The following is a 14,249-nucleotide window of genomic DNA, read 5'->3' as shown; positions in this document are numbered from 1 at the left end:
TTATTGTCAGCCATGGAATATGTATTTGGGGATGGGATCGAACCTATCAAGCGATATTCAGTCCCACTTCCGTCTTCACCTGGCATCACTGCTATATGATAAGCTACAGCATAGAATGGTGGGAAAAGATATCAACCTTGCTCGGTACGTTGAGAGACTGCGGACGAGACAGCATCTTCATGAAAATCGAGAGTGTGTTCGCACCGCTCACACTTCTTGTCGGGATCGACCGAACTTAGATGAAATCTCCCTTCCTCGCACGGGCAATGGAATTTAAGGCGGCCTGTTGTAAAAATGAAGGTGCACTTTCCTGAAGCCAAGATGCGAACTGGGGCGTTAGGAATTTGGGGACAAGCTGCATTGGTCATAGCGGATGAGGAGTTCACCGAGTTAGCGACCATTCTTGAAATCAGTGAGGAGGCTAATGGACACAATGGAGTCATCTACTTGATCAGGAAAGTAGGATGGTGCTTGTATTTATACCTTGCAGTCGCAAGATTCAATTACTAGCACGTTAGGCTTCATTCACGCGTTAGGGTGATAATCATTCTTTAATACCTTTACTGCTCTTCCTCTCTTCCATTCTTGATGCAGCTGTGTAGTAGTCAAGTAGCACTAATATCTACCAATAACCTCTCTCCGAACTATTTAATATTACTTACTTCTCTAGATGAAACAGTAAACAACAACCCACTAAGACCAAGTAACCGATACTGAACCCAACAAAGAATGTAAAGAAAGTGCAAATAACAGGAAGTATAAATGAACATCCCCATACATCACCCCTTATCACCACATGACCCCATCCCCCACGTGACAGATAACAAAGCAACAGCCGGTTTCCCCTCACCACCCCCATCATTACCCAAATCAACAAACACCACCACCATCTCTCCACCTCATCCTCCCAATCTCTCTATTATATCCCCCACACAAAAACCCAATGACCCAACCCCAACCCCAACCATGAAAATGCCCCCCCTCCCACGGGCATGGCGACAGCAAAAAACCATGACGCCCTTGAATTCTACCCAGCGTATTGCTTCAAGGCATCCCCAACCCACTTCACCTGGGTGAAGATGGCCGCGGTGGATGTACTGCGATTGAAAAGAAGGCCGGAGTTTCCAGGTATATCCCCATTTCCACCCTCCATTATCCACATACATACCTTGCTACATATAGCACAATACTATACTATACTCTATCTTCATCTCCCCTCCCAATACATACATCCATGCAACCCACTCATCGAAAAGCAGACCCCAAAACCTACTTCCACAAAAACCATCCCATTCAATACATCTCCCTTCTGGGACTAATAACCTCTCGAACGGATCTACCCACGCTCACGATCCTCGCGCTCGACGATAGCAGCGGTGCGACGCTCGACGTTGTAGTTCAGAAAGCCATTTCTACACCATCCACATCCATGATATCACCACCATCTGGAATGCATACACACATATCCCCAACAACCGCCCTTCCGCTGGACATAAGCCCGTATACACCGGGGACGCTCGCGCACCTGAAAGGCACGGTGACCACCTTCCGCGGCGTGAACCAGCTGCAGCTCGAGCGGGTATTCCCTGTGCGGGACACGAACGCTGAGATGCGGTTCGTGGATCAGCGGTCGCGGTGTTTGGTGGAGGTGTTGGATGTGCCGTGGCGGTTGGGGAGGGAGGAGGTGGAGAGGTTGAGGGGGGAGGTGGAAGTGGAAGTGGAAGGGGGGGATGGAGGTGTTGGTGTGGATGAGGAGGAGAGGGGGAGACGGAGGAAGAGGAGGAGGGAGGAGAGGGAGGAGAGGGATCGGAGGAGGATTTGGAAGATGTGGGAGAGGGAGGAGAGGGGGAGGGAGGGGGAGGCGGAGGTGTGTAGGGTTGAGGGGGGGAGGGTTATGAGTATTATTGAGGGGAGGAGGGTGAAGAGGGTGGATGGGGGTGAATGATGTGTGTGCGATTCCGAAAGGTGTGGTATTAGTGATATTATACATTTTATAGCAGAAGAGGAAGGGAGGACAAGGAGCCAAGGTTCATTAACTGAGGGAAGTTCGTGGTACACTTTCAAAGAGGAATTAAGTGTCAGTGGCTAAACATAAAACATAGAAGCCAAGAATAATAATGAACGCTATCATAAGTCATAACTCATAAACGGATATCTCTTTTCATACAGAAAGCGCGCCAGAACGATAAGTATTGATGGTCAAACACGGTCAGCATATCAATATCACCTATACCCATACGGTTTATAGTCGTAGCCGGTGGCCGCGCGATAGTAATCCTCATCGCCGCCCCAGCTGCTGCGCTTGATCTTTTCTCGTTCACTGTCTCGGGTCCGCAGGGCGTCATATAGTCGCCTATCGCCATGGTCGGGGCTAAGGTTGTGGTACTTGCGACTGTCGTCGATGTCTCCCGGAAGGGCAGATGTAGTTGAGGGGTAGTAGTAGTCATTGTCCGCCAACCCTTCGTATCGAGAGCCACTACCATGGCCTAACAGGTCGCTTTCGGAGTGTCTGTAGTCGCCGCCTGTATGAGCCCCCCGTGACGGACTTCGAGATCGTCCGAACGTAGTTGTGGGACGTGAAGTCCCGGTGTGGAGGTGCGTCTCCGACATTCGGGGTCCGATCTCGATCGGGCCATCTTTCGAGCCAGATCCTGCGGACATCGAGTTCGCATGGCGATGGCTGGGTGCTTTATCTTTGTGCACTTTACCACCTCCAGGCTGCGCAGTGTAGGGCTTCCTTTCGCGTTCAATGGGCCGCGATGGTACCTCTTTGTCTTCATCATCGACAATGGCAGAAGATGATGTGCTATAGTAGGGTTGACGCTCACGCTCTCCCATTGAAGGGGTTGAGTCGACGGAGCTCACTGATGCCTTGTGTGCAGACTTCTTGTGACGCTGTGCGGCCACCTTTTTCAGCTCGTCCTCAGTGATAGGCGGCAAGTCGACGTTGCAAAACTCCATGATTTTCTGGTCAATCTCTTCCCTCAATGAGAGGTCTGGGGCATCAGGGAACAAGCGCCTTGAGAACTCCTTGGGTAATCTCTCACTCCGGTTGTCGGGGTTGTTGATGGGCATGTTCAAGAGCGCCTTCTGGAAGCGCTCGTACTCTTTCTCAGGATGGGCCTGAATCATTAAAGTAGCCCAGCGGGCAAAACCACGAGGAGTCAGGCCCGGGATATCAGGCCTCTCATGGAGTTTATTTTGTACGAGATGATGTTCCACTTCAAGCCTTCGCAGCAACCTCGAGATCTGGGATGTACGGTCGTCAAAGATGTCTAGTCAAAGTCAGCGACAATCGCTCCATTACAGAGGCTCACAAGAACCGACCTTCCCAAGGGTATGGATCAGACGAAACACTTGTATCTGCATAGAATTGTTTCATCTTCTCAGGAACTACGACGAGAGTATTCTCCGGCGGGTAATTCTCGATCTACCCAGCAGACTCGTTAGCCTCCAGAACACACGGGTTGCGGACAGCACTTACAAGGTGGACTGCGATGCCGCGCAATAGCATGCTGAGCTTTTCTGTTGGCTTCCCATCCTCGAAGAACTTGCCCCATACTTTGTCCAATGTTGTCATTTCAGTTACCGTAGCTTCCCTTGATGGCGGCTTTGGTCGGGACTCCATGCTCTGATGATGCTCGCTGGCCTGACTCTGGCTTGTTGGCGATCCGCGTCTTTCACCCGGCTGCCCCACGGATGGTCCGGGGAATAAATGAGGGCTGCTGGGATGTACAGGCGGCACAGGTGCTTGGTATTCCGGGTTACCCTGTGGGATCTTAGGCGGTGGTGGAGGGGTATTTTGCGGCCCAGGTGAACGAGAGGGTTCACCATACATGGCAGCTGTAGCTGGATGACTCCATTGCGGCGGCGGCGGTGGTGGTGACGGCTGTTGATCATTCTGCAAATTGTCCAACCCCGTCGCTTTCAGCTGTTGTATCACCGTCGCAGTTATCTGAGAGACCACCTCTGGAGACAGATAGGCTGGAGAGTCAGCCTGGCGAAAGGCCGAATTCACAGCCTCGTTGATCCTCCCGGGAGGAGGAGGTGGTGGAGGTGGTTGTTGCTGCTGATGCTGCTGTTGCTGCCATGGAGCTGGCTCGTAGGGAGGCTTCGGATAGTAACCTGTCGGAGAAGCGGAGGTAGGAGGAACTTGAGGCTGAGGCATATTCACCTGCTCCGGCCCATATTGTGCAGGGTACGGAGGAGTGTAAGATGATGCGCCATTTTCGGTTGGACTGGCATGGTTCATGCTTCCAAACTGCGAGTAAGAAGGACTGTTGGGGAAGCTGTTGTAAGCCATCGCGCTGGGTGCCGGGGCGCACGACGCCGGTCAGTCTTGTCTGCCCTGCGTGATCACGAGCGCAAGGTAATCACCAGAGCAGCCTTGTGAGTGAGGTAACGAGCTGGTGCAGTAAAAGGCTACAGGGAGAGCCAAGGACAAAAATATCAAAGCAAATGGAAGCAGAGGTGCGACAATCGTGTGGCAACGGACTGACTGGTCTGCACCAGAACAGAGGGAAAGAAGTAGAAAATAAAGACGGGGCAGGAAGAGGGGCGACGGATGCTGAAACCAACGGGATACACGCAGCGTGTAGCGAAGTGGGCTGGGTCTGGCAACAAAACAGAAAATAGAGCTGAAGACTGACAGCTTGAGTGGCTCGTCGCGTGTCTGATGCAGAAAGGAACAGAAAATCGAAAGACAAAGAAGAAAAAAGGCAGATGACAACTAAAAAAAGATGTTGACACTTGACAGAGTTGTCTACACTGGAAAGAAAAGAAAAGACAGGGAGGCCGCCTACGTCATGGCCAGCGGGCTGCGGGGATCTCATTTGGGAGACGGAATGGAATCATTTCGCCTTCGCTTCTTCTCTCGGCCACCCCCTTGGGTGACCTTCGACTTTCATCAATACTATCATTCGCCAATGGCAATTACAGAACTGGCTTCTTAAAATGATCATCGGTGGCAAATTGTCAAACTACTAGCGAAGCTCTACAATCATTCTCAATGCTTCCCTAACCCGCTATATAAAGACGCCACACTAGCGGGTCGGCAGTCTATGGTTCCTGGGCGGGAACCAGCCTACTTTGTAGTTGAAATCAAGATCGCTTCATCCATGGTTGATAAGGGTGGAACCGTCCATATTCTTCAATTGGCACTACAAAGGATACAACAACCGAATAGTAACAGCAATGGAACCGCAATTGGAAATCCAGCCACTATCGCGCCTCCTCCTAGCAGTGACCCATCGCTCCCGGCTGCCACAGTACACTTGTCACACCATCTTAGAAAAACAGGATTGGTTGGCTCAATAAAAAAATAAAGACAGTGGCCCGAAATGGAGGACAGAAGAAATTCATATGGGCTTTCACAGCTTTCCGGTCATCTCGATAATCCCAATAACTTCAGACTCAGTACGATCACAATCACTGTTACATCTGAGTTCTGCCCTGGGATACCAAGTGTGCTCACAGAAAGCCGTCCAAATCATTCTCTTCTTCGTCGTCAGAAGGGATGTTCGCACCGCTGGCGTCGGGAATGGCCATGCTCGGCAGTTCACCCTTCTCATAGATGGTGCGCTGCGCGGAATCACTCGTCATTAACATCGACTCTTCGTAGATATGCAAAGTCGTTTGCACTTACCGGAATCTTTGCGAACTTGGACTCCTTCTTCGGCGTTGCTCTGGCGGGACCGGCCTCACTTCTAGTAGCCTTGCTCTTGACTCCCCAGACAGACCATTCGCTCTCGTAGGACTGGGTGGCCTCCGCACGGTGAGTGAGTACATGGGGGTTTCCCTGAGGATCGTAGCCGGTGAAGACTCTCTCTTTGCCCTTATTGGCGCTGCTGTTCTCGTCGGTGTGTCCAGGTTCAAGAAAGACACCGCCGCCAACGGACAAATCGTCATCGTCATCCTCATCGTCGCTGTAACCAGATCCTTCATGAGCACCGGTCAGCTGGAGCCGCTTGAGCGAGACAGCCATAGAGCTAGTGCCTGCCTGACTCTTCGAGCTTGTCAGTACATCCCAACTAAAATAAAGATGATATAGAAGTAGAGATCATGGGGGGTTCCCAACAGTAACAGAGCTAGCAGTAGTATCATCGCCCCCGGTGATCTGCTTCATTTCATCAATCAAGGGCTCAGTCTCCGTATGCTTCTGGACACAGTTCATGCATCGCTGTCTTAGGATTAGCCCAGCTACACTCCACCGCAACTAAACCGAGGAAACATACCGCAGTATCGCGCTCCTGACGCTGGTTCTTCGCGAACTCTTCAATCGATTTGACACGATCACACTGGGAGCATTTCAATTCAGTATTGCCTGGACCGGTGCACTGTCTGCATCTGGCAATTCCGCTGGTAACAGGCGAAACTCCATCGGCCACTACGGCATGACGTAGGATGTCCAACTGTCTGTTAGAAAAAGTGCCGATGTACCGAAACTTCTTGCAGGTTCCGCACTTGATTCTAAGCTTGCGTCAGCCGTAGAACATCACGATATCCCATGCAGTATAGAGTGAAGTAGTAGACATACCTATCCGGGAAGACAACCTTGTCAAGCCTATAGTATAGTCAGCCAGACCGATCTGAAGCGTATCTAGCAGAAGACTGACCGATTTTTGACTGTCTGGCTATAGCCACCGGCAAAGGCGTTCGGAACCACGTTGGCTCGTCTGGACGGCCCCATGGTGAGAGCTATCCGGGGGGAACGACTATCAGTAGGACGATGATGAAGTTGCCTCAAATCAGCTAGATACCAGCCACGAAGTCGAAGACGCGAGATGGAGCGAAGGAGAAACAGAGTAAACAGTTTCCAGGCGACTTTATAGGCTCGCAGCAGGATCTATCACTATGGCATCCTTCCTGCCCAGGCAACGTAAGCTCCAGTGAACAGTGTTAGCGAGACGGTGAATGAAGACGGAGGAAACTGCCTGCGAAGGTATTCGATGAGCATCTAGGCGCCAGCCACCAGTTAGTGACGCGTGACACTTTGTGAAGGGGAAAGTAATGCTGGTGGCTCATGACAATATCATGAAGCCTGAGTGGTAAGTTCCGTCCGAAGAGGAAGTCAATACCTGAGGCTGATGGTATTGTTGAGTACGGAAAACGCCATGTTCCCCTCATTTTGCACTGGATCGCGTCTGCCTCAGAGGTTGATACTCATGATAGTGTCATACAGATAGTTAGACGTTGGTCTAAGATGAAATGTCTTGCAAACGGTCTGCTTAGTGTCAAACGCATGTCTCGGCGCTTTTGTGTGCTCGTTTGCACCGCTGGTGGCTTGTTTCTCATCAGCTCGGCGGGCACATATTGTTACTCTCCTGGCTACCCTCACTACTTGGCTTCAGCTGAAAGTATCTTGGAGTCACGAACCACTACGAAGTATGTTAACCAATGTAAAAATGAAGCTGAGCACAATGACGTAGCATGCACTAACTGCACAGAACCCAAAGATGAGGGGAAGAAAAGGAATTATGAACACTTGAATGAAGTGAGCTGAAAAGTCAGTCAATTCCGCTGGTATATCTGCCTTCCCCGCCTCTTCATAGGCTGGCAGAGATGCATCATATCTGAAGCGAGGTTACATTCTCATCGGACTTTCTTCACAGTCCTCCGATATCCTAGTAGGATTCTCATCGATCTACACAGCTTTCTGCACACCGCGTCGGAGAAAATGGAAAATGGGAGCCAAAAAGAGGGAAAAGGGTAGATCTGGCATGCGGGAATGCAGACACCCTGAGACTACTGCAAGTCCAGCCGGCTAATCCAGCAATCATGTTTCGTTAGGGTCAACGCAAGCCTGACTCACATCACGATTGGCCAGCCTTGATGGAATTTGTCTTTGCTAGATGGGACTGATCAACAGGAGGGTCTGTACACAGTCGGGGAGACACAGCGCACCCACTGAAAGGTGGCACCCATGTGAGTAAGAGCAGAAACCGGGCAGAGGTATCCATCTGGAGAACGCACATCCTGATGCAAGCACATCCTGTACCTGCCTAAGCTCGTAGGTACTTTTGATCACCCCCCCGAAGAAGGTCATGGACTGGGACAATTGAGAATTAATAATGTGGAATCCTTAGTGGCGTTCCAGAAGGTCTTTAGTCGGCTCTACCTGCAGGGAATTCTTTGTTGATCCTCCATGGCGTTCCGTAGTCCGTCGACGATAGAGAGCCACTCTCAATATTATTACCCATAGTTATTCCGCTCCAACGGTCAACTCAAGCGGCAAAGCCGACGGGGGTGCCGCTCACGATGAGCTTCTTTGCCTAGAGAAGGTAATTGCGAGATTTTCGTCTCCTGATCTTCTTCTTCGTCGATTCCATGAACGTCCTTCATCCTTCTGGATCGCTCTTGGAAGGAGCCGGCTTCGAAAGCTACTGGCATAGTAGCAGGGCTAAGAGATCCCTAAGGAGCAGCGGAGCTGCTAGCGAGATAGGTCAACTGGGCCGCGAGACACCCAGGAGATCCATTTGTTGGTAACGGATGCGTTTGGGGACTCCATCGTAATCCTCACCATCTCGCCGGACGCAACGACTACTGGCTGACTAGAGAACTAGATCCATAGCCGGGTCTGTCGGGTAGCGGGGACGGGCCTCACGCCGAGTGGGGACCCGCATTCCCCGACTGCCCCGGCGCAATCAGCAGGTCCACGGTATCCGCTTGCGAAATGCCTTTCATCCACTCATTCGAATGAAGCGGCTCCACTGTTGGGTCTTTCCAATCACCCTTGGCTGGTAACTCAGACGGCCGGCGGTCGACTAAACCCGTTGGTTCCATGAGAACCACGTCTTCCGACCCTCTGATCTATCCGTTTTAGGGGTGGAGGCCCATCAGCAACTCGTCTAGGACTCCGGTACCAGTCACCCACCCTTCCCTTTCTGCGCTGGTGCCCGAAACTTTCCAAGAAATTGCAATCATTGGCTTTACCCCCTCTTTTCAAATCCCACGCACAACTTTTTTTCTGTCTTTGTAGTTGTTAGTTGTTGTGGTGGTGGTGGTGGTGGTTGTCACTTTGGCCTAATGTCGGGTAGCCTTCTCTCTATTGGAAGGACAGCCGATATTATTGTGGTTAAAACGTGATTATGTAAATTAACAGTCAAAATGGCATGATGCCACCCAAGGAGACACCAAAACAGATGGAGAAGTAAATAAACAAATTGCGCGTAGCCCAGGTAGCGGGAGGGCAGACACTCCGTGGCAAGAAGAGCAAAGACCATTAATGGGGGGGGGGGGGGGGAAGCAGATGTCATGCCGGCAAGATTACGAGTCGTGATTTTCTCAAGTGGTTGGTTGGTTGGCCCACCACAGCATCGCACAGTCCTCATTTACTGTGTATGGAGAACACAAACCCCTCAATGTTTTCTTCTTTCTCCCCAGAGCATACATCCCTTCCCCTCCTCCCATCTTTCATGAATGGAAATGAAGAAACGAGAAGAACACCAAAGAAGAGGGGGAGAGAGGATACTGCTATGGACCTCAAAAAGACGGTGACTGACAGTCTCCATTCTTCGCCGTTCCCACCGAGTGGTTTATTGAAGCCTGTCACCGGTCAAGTGACACAAGCGGTGACCAATCCATCTCTAGACCCCTTTTTTGGCATCTGTATGGCCTGTCATCAAAACCGGATCTTAATAACGAGTGTAAACAGTACACAGGTCGTAGGTGCGGTGTAGCTGATCATACGCGTCTCGGCTCCAGAATTGATCAACTTCAAGACATGGCTTCTCCGTCCATGACCCATCACCCGCCACCGTGACAGGAATGGAAATCCCCATATCTTCCTATCAAGAAGGACACCCTACTCCGTGCATAACAGTACTACTGTATATGGGAAATGATCACGCCAATGAAGCCACTATCTATGCTGCTTTGAGTATGTAGTGCATTTGAGCATTGCCGGTTCAAAGTTTGGCCATTATGCCCGCCTACTAATGCCGTCTGTGAGGGTTGATGATCCTCTCCGTCATCAAAGTTCCCAGCGATGACATCTTATCATAAGATCGGCTATGATCACCCCACATTGCAAGGGTAAAACGGAAAAGGCCTGGTAAATGAGTCTATCTGCGGTTCCCTCGTCTCAAGAATTGGTGTATCCAGTGGCGAACTGAACTTTTTGCATGTAGAAAAGAGAAGAAAAAAAAATATAGGAAATGGTAACTGTGGTAACAGCTGTCCTACACAAGCAATGGCCGTGTTGCGTACTTAATGTGCCCCGTACTTTCTACTGTGCACCAGTCTGTGTCCTGGATCTGATCTCGCAGATGCACAGGCTTAGCTACAGCTGATCAACTTCGCTTGATGTATGAAGTCTATACATCCAGAAGGATTCAGCATCAGCCATACATGTGCATAATGTATGCATCAGTTCGTAAGGAAGTACCGCTGAGAGCATCGCCCTCTATCCCTATGGGGTAGCCCCTCAGTGGAATATCGCGCTCTAAGCACAATGCAAATCTTTGGGGACTTTGATGGCTTGAATAGTTGGAGCTTCTACGTGATTCAGCGCACGGAGTATGTGGTCCATGGAACTCCGAAGACATATCCATACTGACCCGATAGTTCGAGACAACCCTCAGCTCCAGAATGTGGCAACGCGTAACCTTCAGAAACATAGTACTCAGAATCGTCTCATATATGTTGATTGCCATGGAGCTGAGTTATTTTCTTAAAGCACCAGGAATTGTCTTAAACCTTGTAGACGTCAAGCGCGGGTAGCGGAGACCTCTGTGGATGATTGGAACAAGGCATCCTGCCTTTCCCTCGGACATAGTAGTACGGCGTCTTACTGTTGTTCCTTCTTTTTCCGGGTAACAGTACTTTCTCTCACACTACTACGAAAACTTTTCTATTTTTTTCTTTCCTTTTGTCATCCTCTCTTTCTGTCAGTCAGCTGAAGCACCAATAGTATCGATGAAACAACGACGCTTTTCCTTCGGCCATCTCCCACTGTTGATGAATCTATCAACTTTCGACCAAGCAATCCCTACCGTTTCAACCCTCGGAAAAGTGTTACACATGTAGATTACCCAATAAAGACGGGACCAGCATACCCGGAGGGGCAGACATGCAAGCCACATCTCTATCGATGTAGTACCGACAGATGGCAAAACAGTTTCCAGGCTCGATTTGAAGATCAGTCGTTGCAGCCTGTGGGTATTCCAACTAACTTACTGTAAGTGTTGCCATGCTGGCGGTCAGCCACCTAAGCATAATAAAGAGGGGGAGGGGGGGCAGGCAGGCGACGGATGTACGGGGGATGGATACATGTCCAGCCACTGTTGGCTAGATCCATTGTTCAAGACAACAGATGAACTATCAATAATAATGGATCCAGATAACAACGTGCATGAACTGTAAAACTGCCCACTGCCTGGAGTATCTTCTCTTTTCCTTGTCCTGTGGATCCCCCGGCTGACCTCTCTCTATCTAATTCGGAAGTCAGCAACTAGCAACTTTGAGCTACTTACTTAACTAGTAGACTAACAAAGCCCCAGAACAGGCATTAGTAGTGAGTTATGATTCCTCGGCTGGCAAGCTATTTTACGCTCATATATTATCGGCAAGGATAGCCTGCGCCGTAATCTTAACTCAAATCTGGGTTTTTGATGCAGCTCGTCTTATTTTCTTTTTATTTTCCCTTCTCTTTCCACCCTCTGGGGTGATGCTATAGATGAGGTAATGCGGGTATCACATGCGACCCCCTGAATGATGGATTATACGAGGCGAAACCCCCGTACAACCGTCACGGTTTAGGGTGTAGGGAGCACTACCTGTCACATTCGCTGGAGAGTCTAGAGTGTCATGATTATCCGAGACCCTGAGTGGGATGGCCGAGCAGCAAGTCGCATCACTCTGGGAAAAAGGTTGCAACCCAGGTTGAAGCAAGAGAGACGCGGCCCAACCCCTGGCCAACCTTGCTAGCGCCCGTCTAACGATTACTAGAGGCGGAGACTAAGTGGAGTCGATTAAGGCTGGACCTCGCCAGAGTCCAGAGTCTTCAAAGCGACGTGTGATGATGACTGGTCGCATGAAGTACCTAAGGTTCCTCCCAGGCCGTTTTTCATTTCGATCTCTTTGAAAGTGAGAAAGTCTGCTCTTCCTCCAAATCTCTAAGACGGGATTTTTTGAACAGTCTAAACTGTTTTCTACACCTCATCTTAGACCGAACTTTGTTAGATCCTTTCACCTCGCGATGAATCTCATTTGCCCCGGCATGGGCTCAAACGACGACAGTTGCGCCACATAATTTCGATATAGTTGAGAATGACAACTCTTAAGAAAGGATCGGGGATGTGTCCCGATTCAGATGTAATGTAAAGATATGACACAACTGGTCTGTAGTAGTCTCCGTCTGAACGGGAGAGACACTGTGATTCACTATCATCACCTAGTCAACACAGGCAAAGTACCTCGGAAGATACATCTGGATGGAGGCGATTGGTTGGAAACAATACTACGGATCACACTGATCAAGATTGCTGTGTCTAATACTTCAACATAAGGGAACTCGCTTCATGGGCAAGTAAGCAAGCTGCCCTACGCAAAGTACTTACTCTTGCTTAAGGGACTAGCCAGCAAGCAATACTCAGCTTAAAAGCTATGAGAATCATTCGTGGAATTCATGGGACTTTCCGTTCGAAATGTCGGTAATTGGAAGACAGTAATTTACGGCATTCTTCGTGGACCGGGGACTCTTCAAAACAAACAAACCGTAAACCCCGAAACCTACCCTAACGAACAGTCAATCTGAGGGGAAAGAAAAAAGTAATCACCTTTTTTTTTTTTTTTATCTTTTTTTTTTTTTTTTTCGTCTCTTTCCTTCTTTGAGTTGGGGGAATTCGATAGAACGACGGATCTATTCCTTTCTCTTTCTTGCTCCTCCCAAAGGTGTAGACTTCAGAACTGGGTGTTTCCTCATCACTGCTCTCTATTAACTGTATGGACTCCGCAAGCATGTTCCAAACGATCGTTGTCCCAAGATTTCTCCATCTTAGCCGCGGGGATAAGTTATTGTGGTGCATTTCCATGTTTTCGTCTTGACCTTTTCGGTAATGTACCATGAACCCGAACCGCCAGGTGCCGCCTTCGAGGGTTCTTTTCCCCCCCTTCTTTGGGCCGCCCGTGTATGGTAAGTTGGGAAACTCCCTGAACCTCCTTTTCGGATTCCTTGGGTGAAAAGGGTGGGTCTCCGTTCCTCGACCATTCCTCTCTCAGTGACCAAGTGGTCGGGACTAGTCCGGTGGAGGAAAAGTCCGCTAAACGCAGCATGGTATGGCGTTGACCACATTATTCATGGGTATTATTATTAGTAGCTAAGTAATAATACGAATTCAGTCGGTATGAATGAATGACTCTCTCTCTCTCTCTCTCTCTCTCTTTTTCCCAAGGACGATTACGGAGTCCGATTTCGCGCGGATACCTTAGTGGCTGGGCTAATACGGAGACTGGAGCGAATGGCCAGAGAGGGTTAATATTACTAGGCGCTTGGTAGCTTGGGTTTAGTAGAAAAGTAGTTAGAAGCAAGTGAACTGGGTAGTAGTTCAGACTCAAGTTGAGGTCCCGTTTGAATTACTAGGTAATCTTGCCTCTCTAGGCTTGCTACTCCGGCCTTTTCTTTCGCGTCTCTTTCTCGCTGGACCACTCGCGTCACCGTTCGGCCCTCATATTAACACCTCAATTGTTGCCTTCTTTTCTGCCACTCGCCCACCCTTCCCCCCCTCCCCCTTCGTCGTCGTTCCCCCAACCTCAAATGGAGAACCACAACAACAAGAACTCTGCATGATCATCACATTCTCTCTGTCGTGCATCTGCCGTCAATTCCCAAGGGAAAAAACAATTCGACCATTTGGGTCCATGTCATCCACTGGCCGTCCCTCCGGTTCAGTCCTTTTTTAACCCCTCAATAAAAAAAGTAAAAACCCACCTGCATCATTTTATTCTTTGGAAGCATGATTATTATTTTTATGGTTTATATTATTTTATTTCGGATCTGCACCATCGCCTTTTTCACCAAACCCGCTTCGTCGTCGACCGCCTCTTCAGTCCCCACGGCCCGGACCCAACTTCTCCTCTTCGTCTTGGAGCTGGTAAAGGCTAAAGCTGTCACCGCGTCAGGGGCTTGTCGAGTTATTCCCTTTCCTACTCCGTACTAACTAATTACTCTTTTCCTCCTCCCTCCCACCACCACAACAACAACAACCCCCCCCCCCCCCCTCTCTCTCTGTCCAAGGCGGCCTCCGATCATC

General features: G+C 49.7%; 5 protein-coding genes across 5 annotated transcripts; 2 read left to right on the top strand and 3 right to left on the bottom strand.

Moving 5' to 3' along the window:
* Window positions 1–886: 886 nt before the first annotated feature.
* BO87DRAFT_408078 (OB-fold domain-containing protein) lies at window positions 887–2,036 on the top strand (the record flags this gene model as incomplete). The annotated part of the gene is made up of 3 exons (XM_025626122.1): window positions 887–1,128; window positions 1,260–1,867; window positions 1,998–2,036. The coding sequence occupies exons 1-3, from the start codon at window positions 993–995 to the stop codon at window positions 2,034–2,036; spliced, it is 783 nt and encodes a 260-aa protein (XP_025478085.1). The 5' UTR covers window positions 887–992.
* Window positions 2,037–2,223: 187 nt separating this feature from the next.
* BO87DRAFT_427599 (uncharacterized protein) lies at window positions 2,224–4,303 on the bottom strand (the record flags this gene model as incomplete). The annotated part of the gene is made up of 3 exons (XM_025627413.1): window positions 2,224–3,275; window positions 3,328–3,430; window positions 3,485–4,303. 3 exons carry the CDS (start codon window positions 4,301–4,303, stop codon window positions 2,224–2,226), a joined length of 1,974 nt encoding a protein of 657 aa, XP_025478084.1.
* A 1,166-nt stretch (window positions 4,304–5,469) lies between these two features.
* BO87DRAFT_312412 (uncharacterized protein) lies at window positions 5,470–6,688 on the bottom strand (the record flags this gene model as incomplete). The annotated part of the gene is made up of 6 exons (XM_025619577.1): window positions 5,470–5,580; window positions 5,645–5,998; window positions 6,077–6,178; window positions 6,234–6,468; window positions 6,536–6,562; window positions 6,615–6,688. The coding sequence occupies 6 exons, from the start codon at window positions 6,686–6,688 to the stop codon at window positions 5,470–5,472; spliced, it is 903 nt and encodes a 300-aa protein (XP_025478083.1).
* Window positions 6,689–10,081: 3,393 nt separating this feature from the next.
* On the bottom strand, window positions 10,082–11,507 carry BO87DRAFT_398467 (uncharacterized protein; the record flags this gene model as incomplete). The annotated part of the gene is made up of 6 exons (XM_025625371.1): window positions 10,082–10,113; window positions 10,385–10,620; window positions 10,832–10,835; window positions 10,904–11,166; window positions 11,269–11,374; window positions 11,489–11,507. The coding sequence occupies 6 exons, from the start codon at window positions 11,505–11,507 to the stop codon at window positions 10,082–10,084; spliced, it is 660 nt and encodes a 219-aa protein (XP_025478082.1).
* Window positions 11,508–13,731: 2,224 nt separating this feature from the next.
* Window positions 13,732–14,200, top strand: BO87DRAFT_378094 (uncharacterized protein). The gene has a single exon (XM_025623723.1). The coding sequence runs from the start codon at window positions 13,953–13,955 to the stop codon at window positions 14,154–14,156; it is 204 nt and encodes a 67-aa protein (XP_025478081.1). The 5' UTR covers window positions 13,732–13,952; the 3' UTR covers window positions 14,157–14,200.
* The last annotated feature ends 49 nt before the right edge of the window (window positions 14,201–14,249 follow it).

The sequence above is a fragment of the Aspergillus neoniger genome (genome assembly GCF_003184625.1).
Source record: "Aspergillus neoniger CBS 115656 unplaced genomic scaffold BO87scaffold_23, whole genome shotgun sequence".
In the NCBI taxonomy this organism is placed as follows: Eukaryota; Fungi; Ascomycota; class Eurotiomycetes; order Eurotiales; family Aspergillaceae; genus Aspergillus; species Aspergillus neoniger.
This window is presented reverse-complemented; position numbering and strand designations above follow the sequence as displayed.

Excerpts from the sequence above, each read along its gene's own strand:
- BO87DRAFT_378094 (XM_025623723.1), top strand. The coding sequence starts at position 13,953 with ATGATTATTATTTTTATGGTTTATATTATTTTATTTCGGATCTGCACC.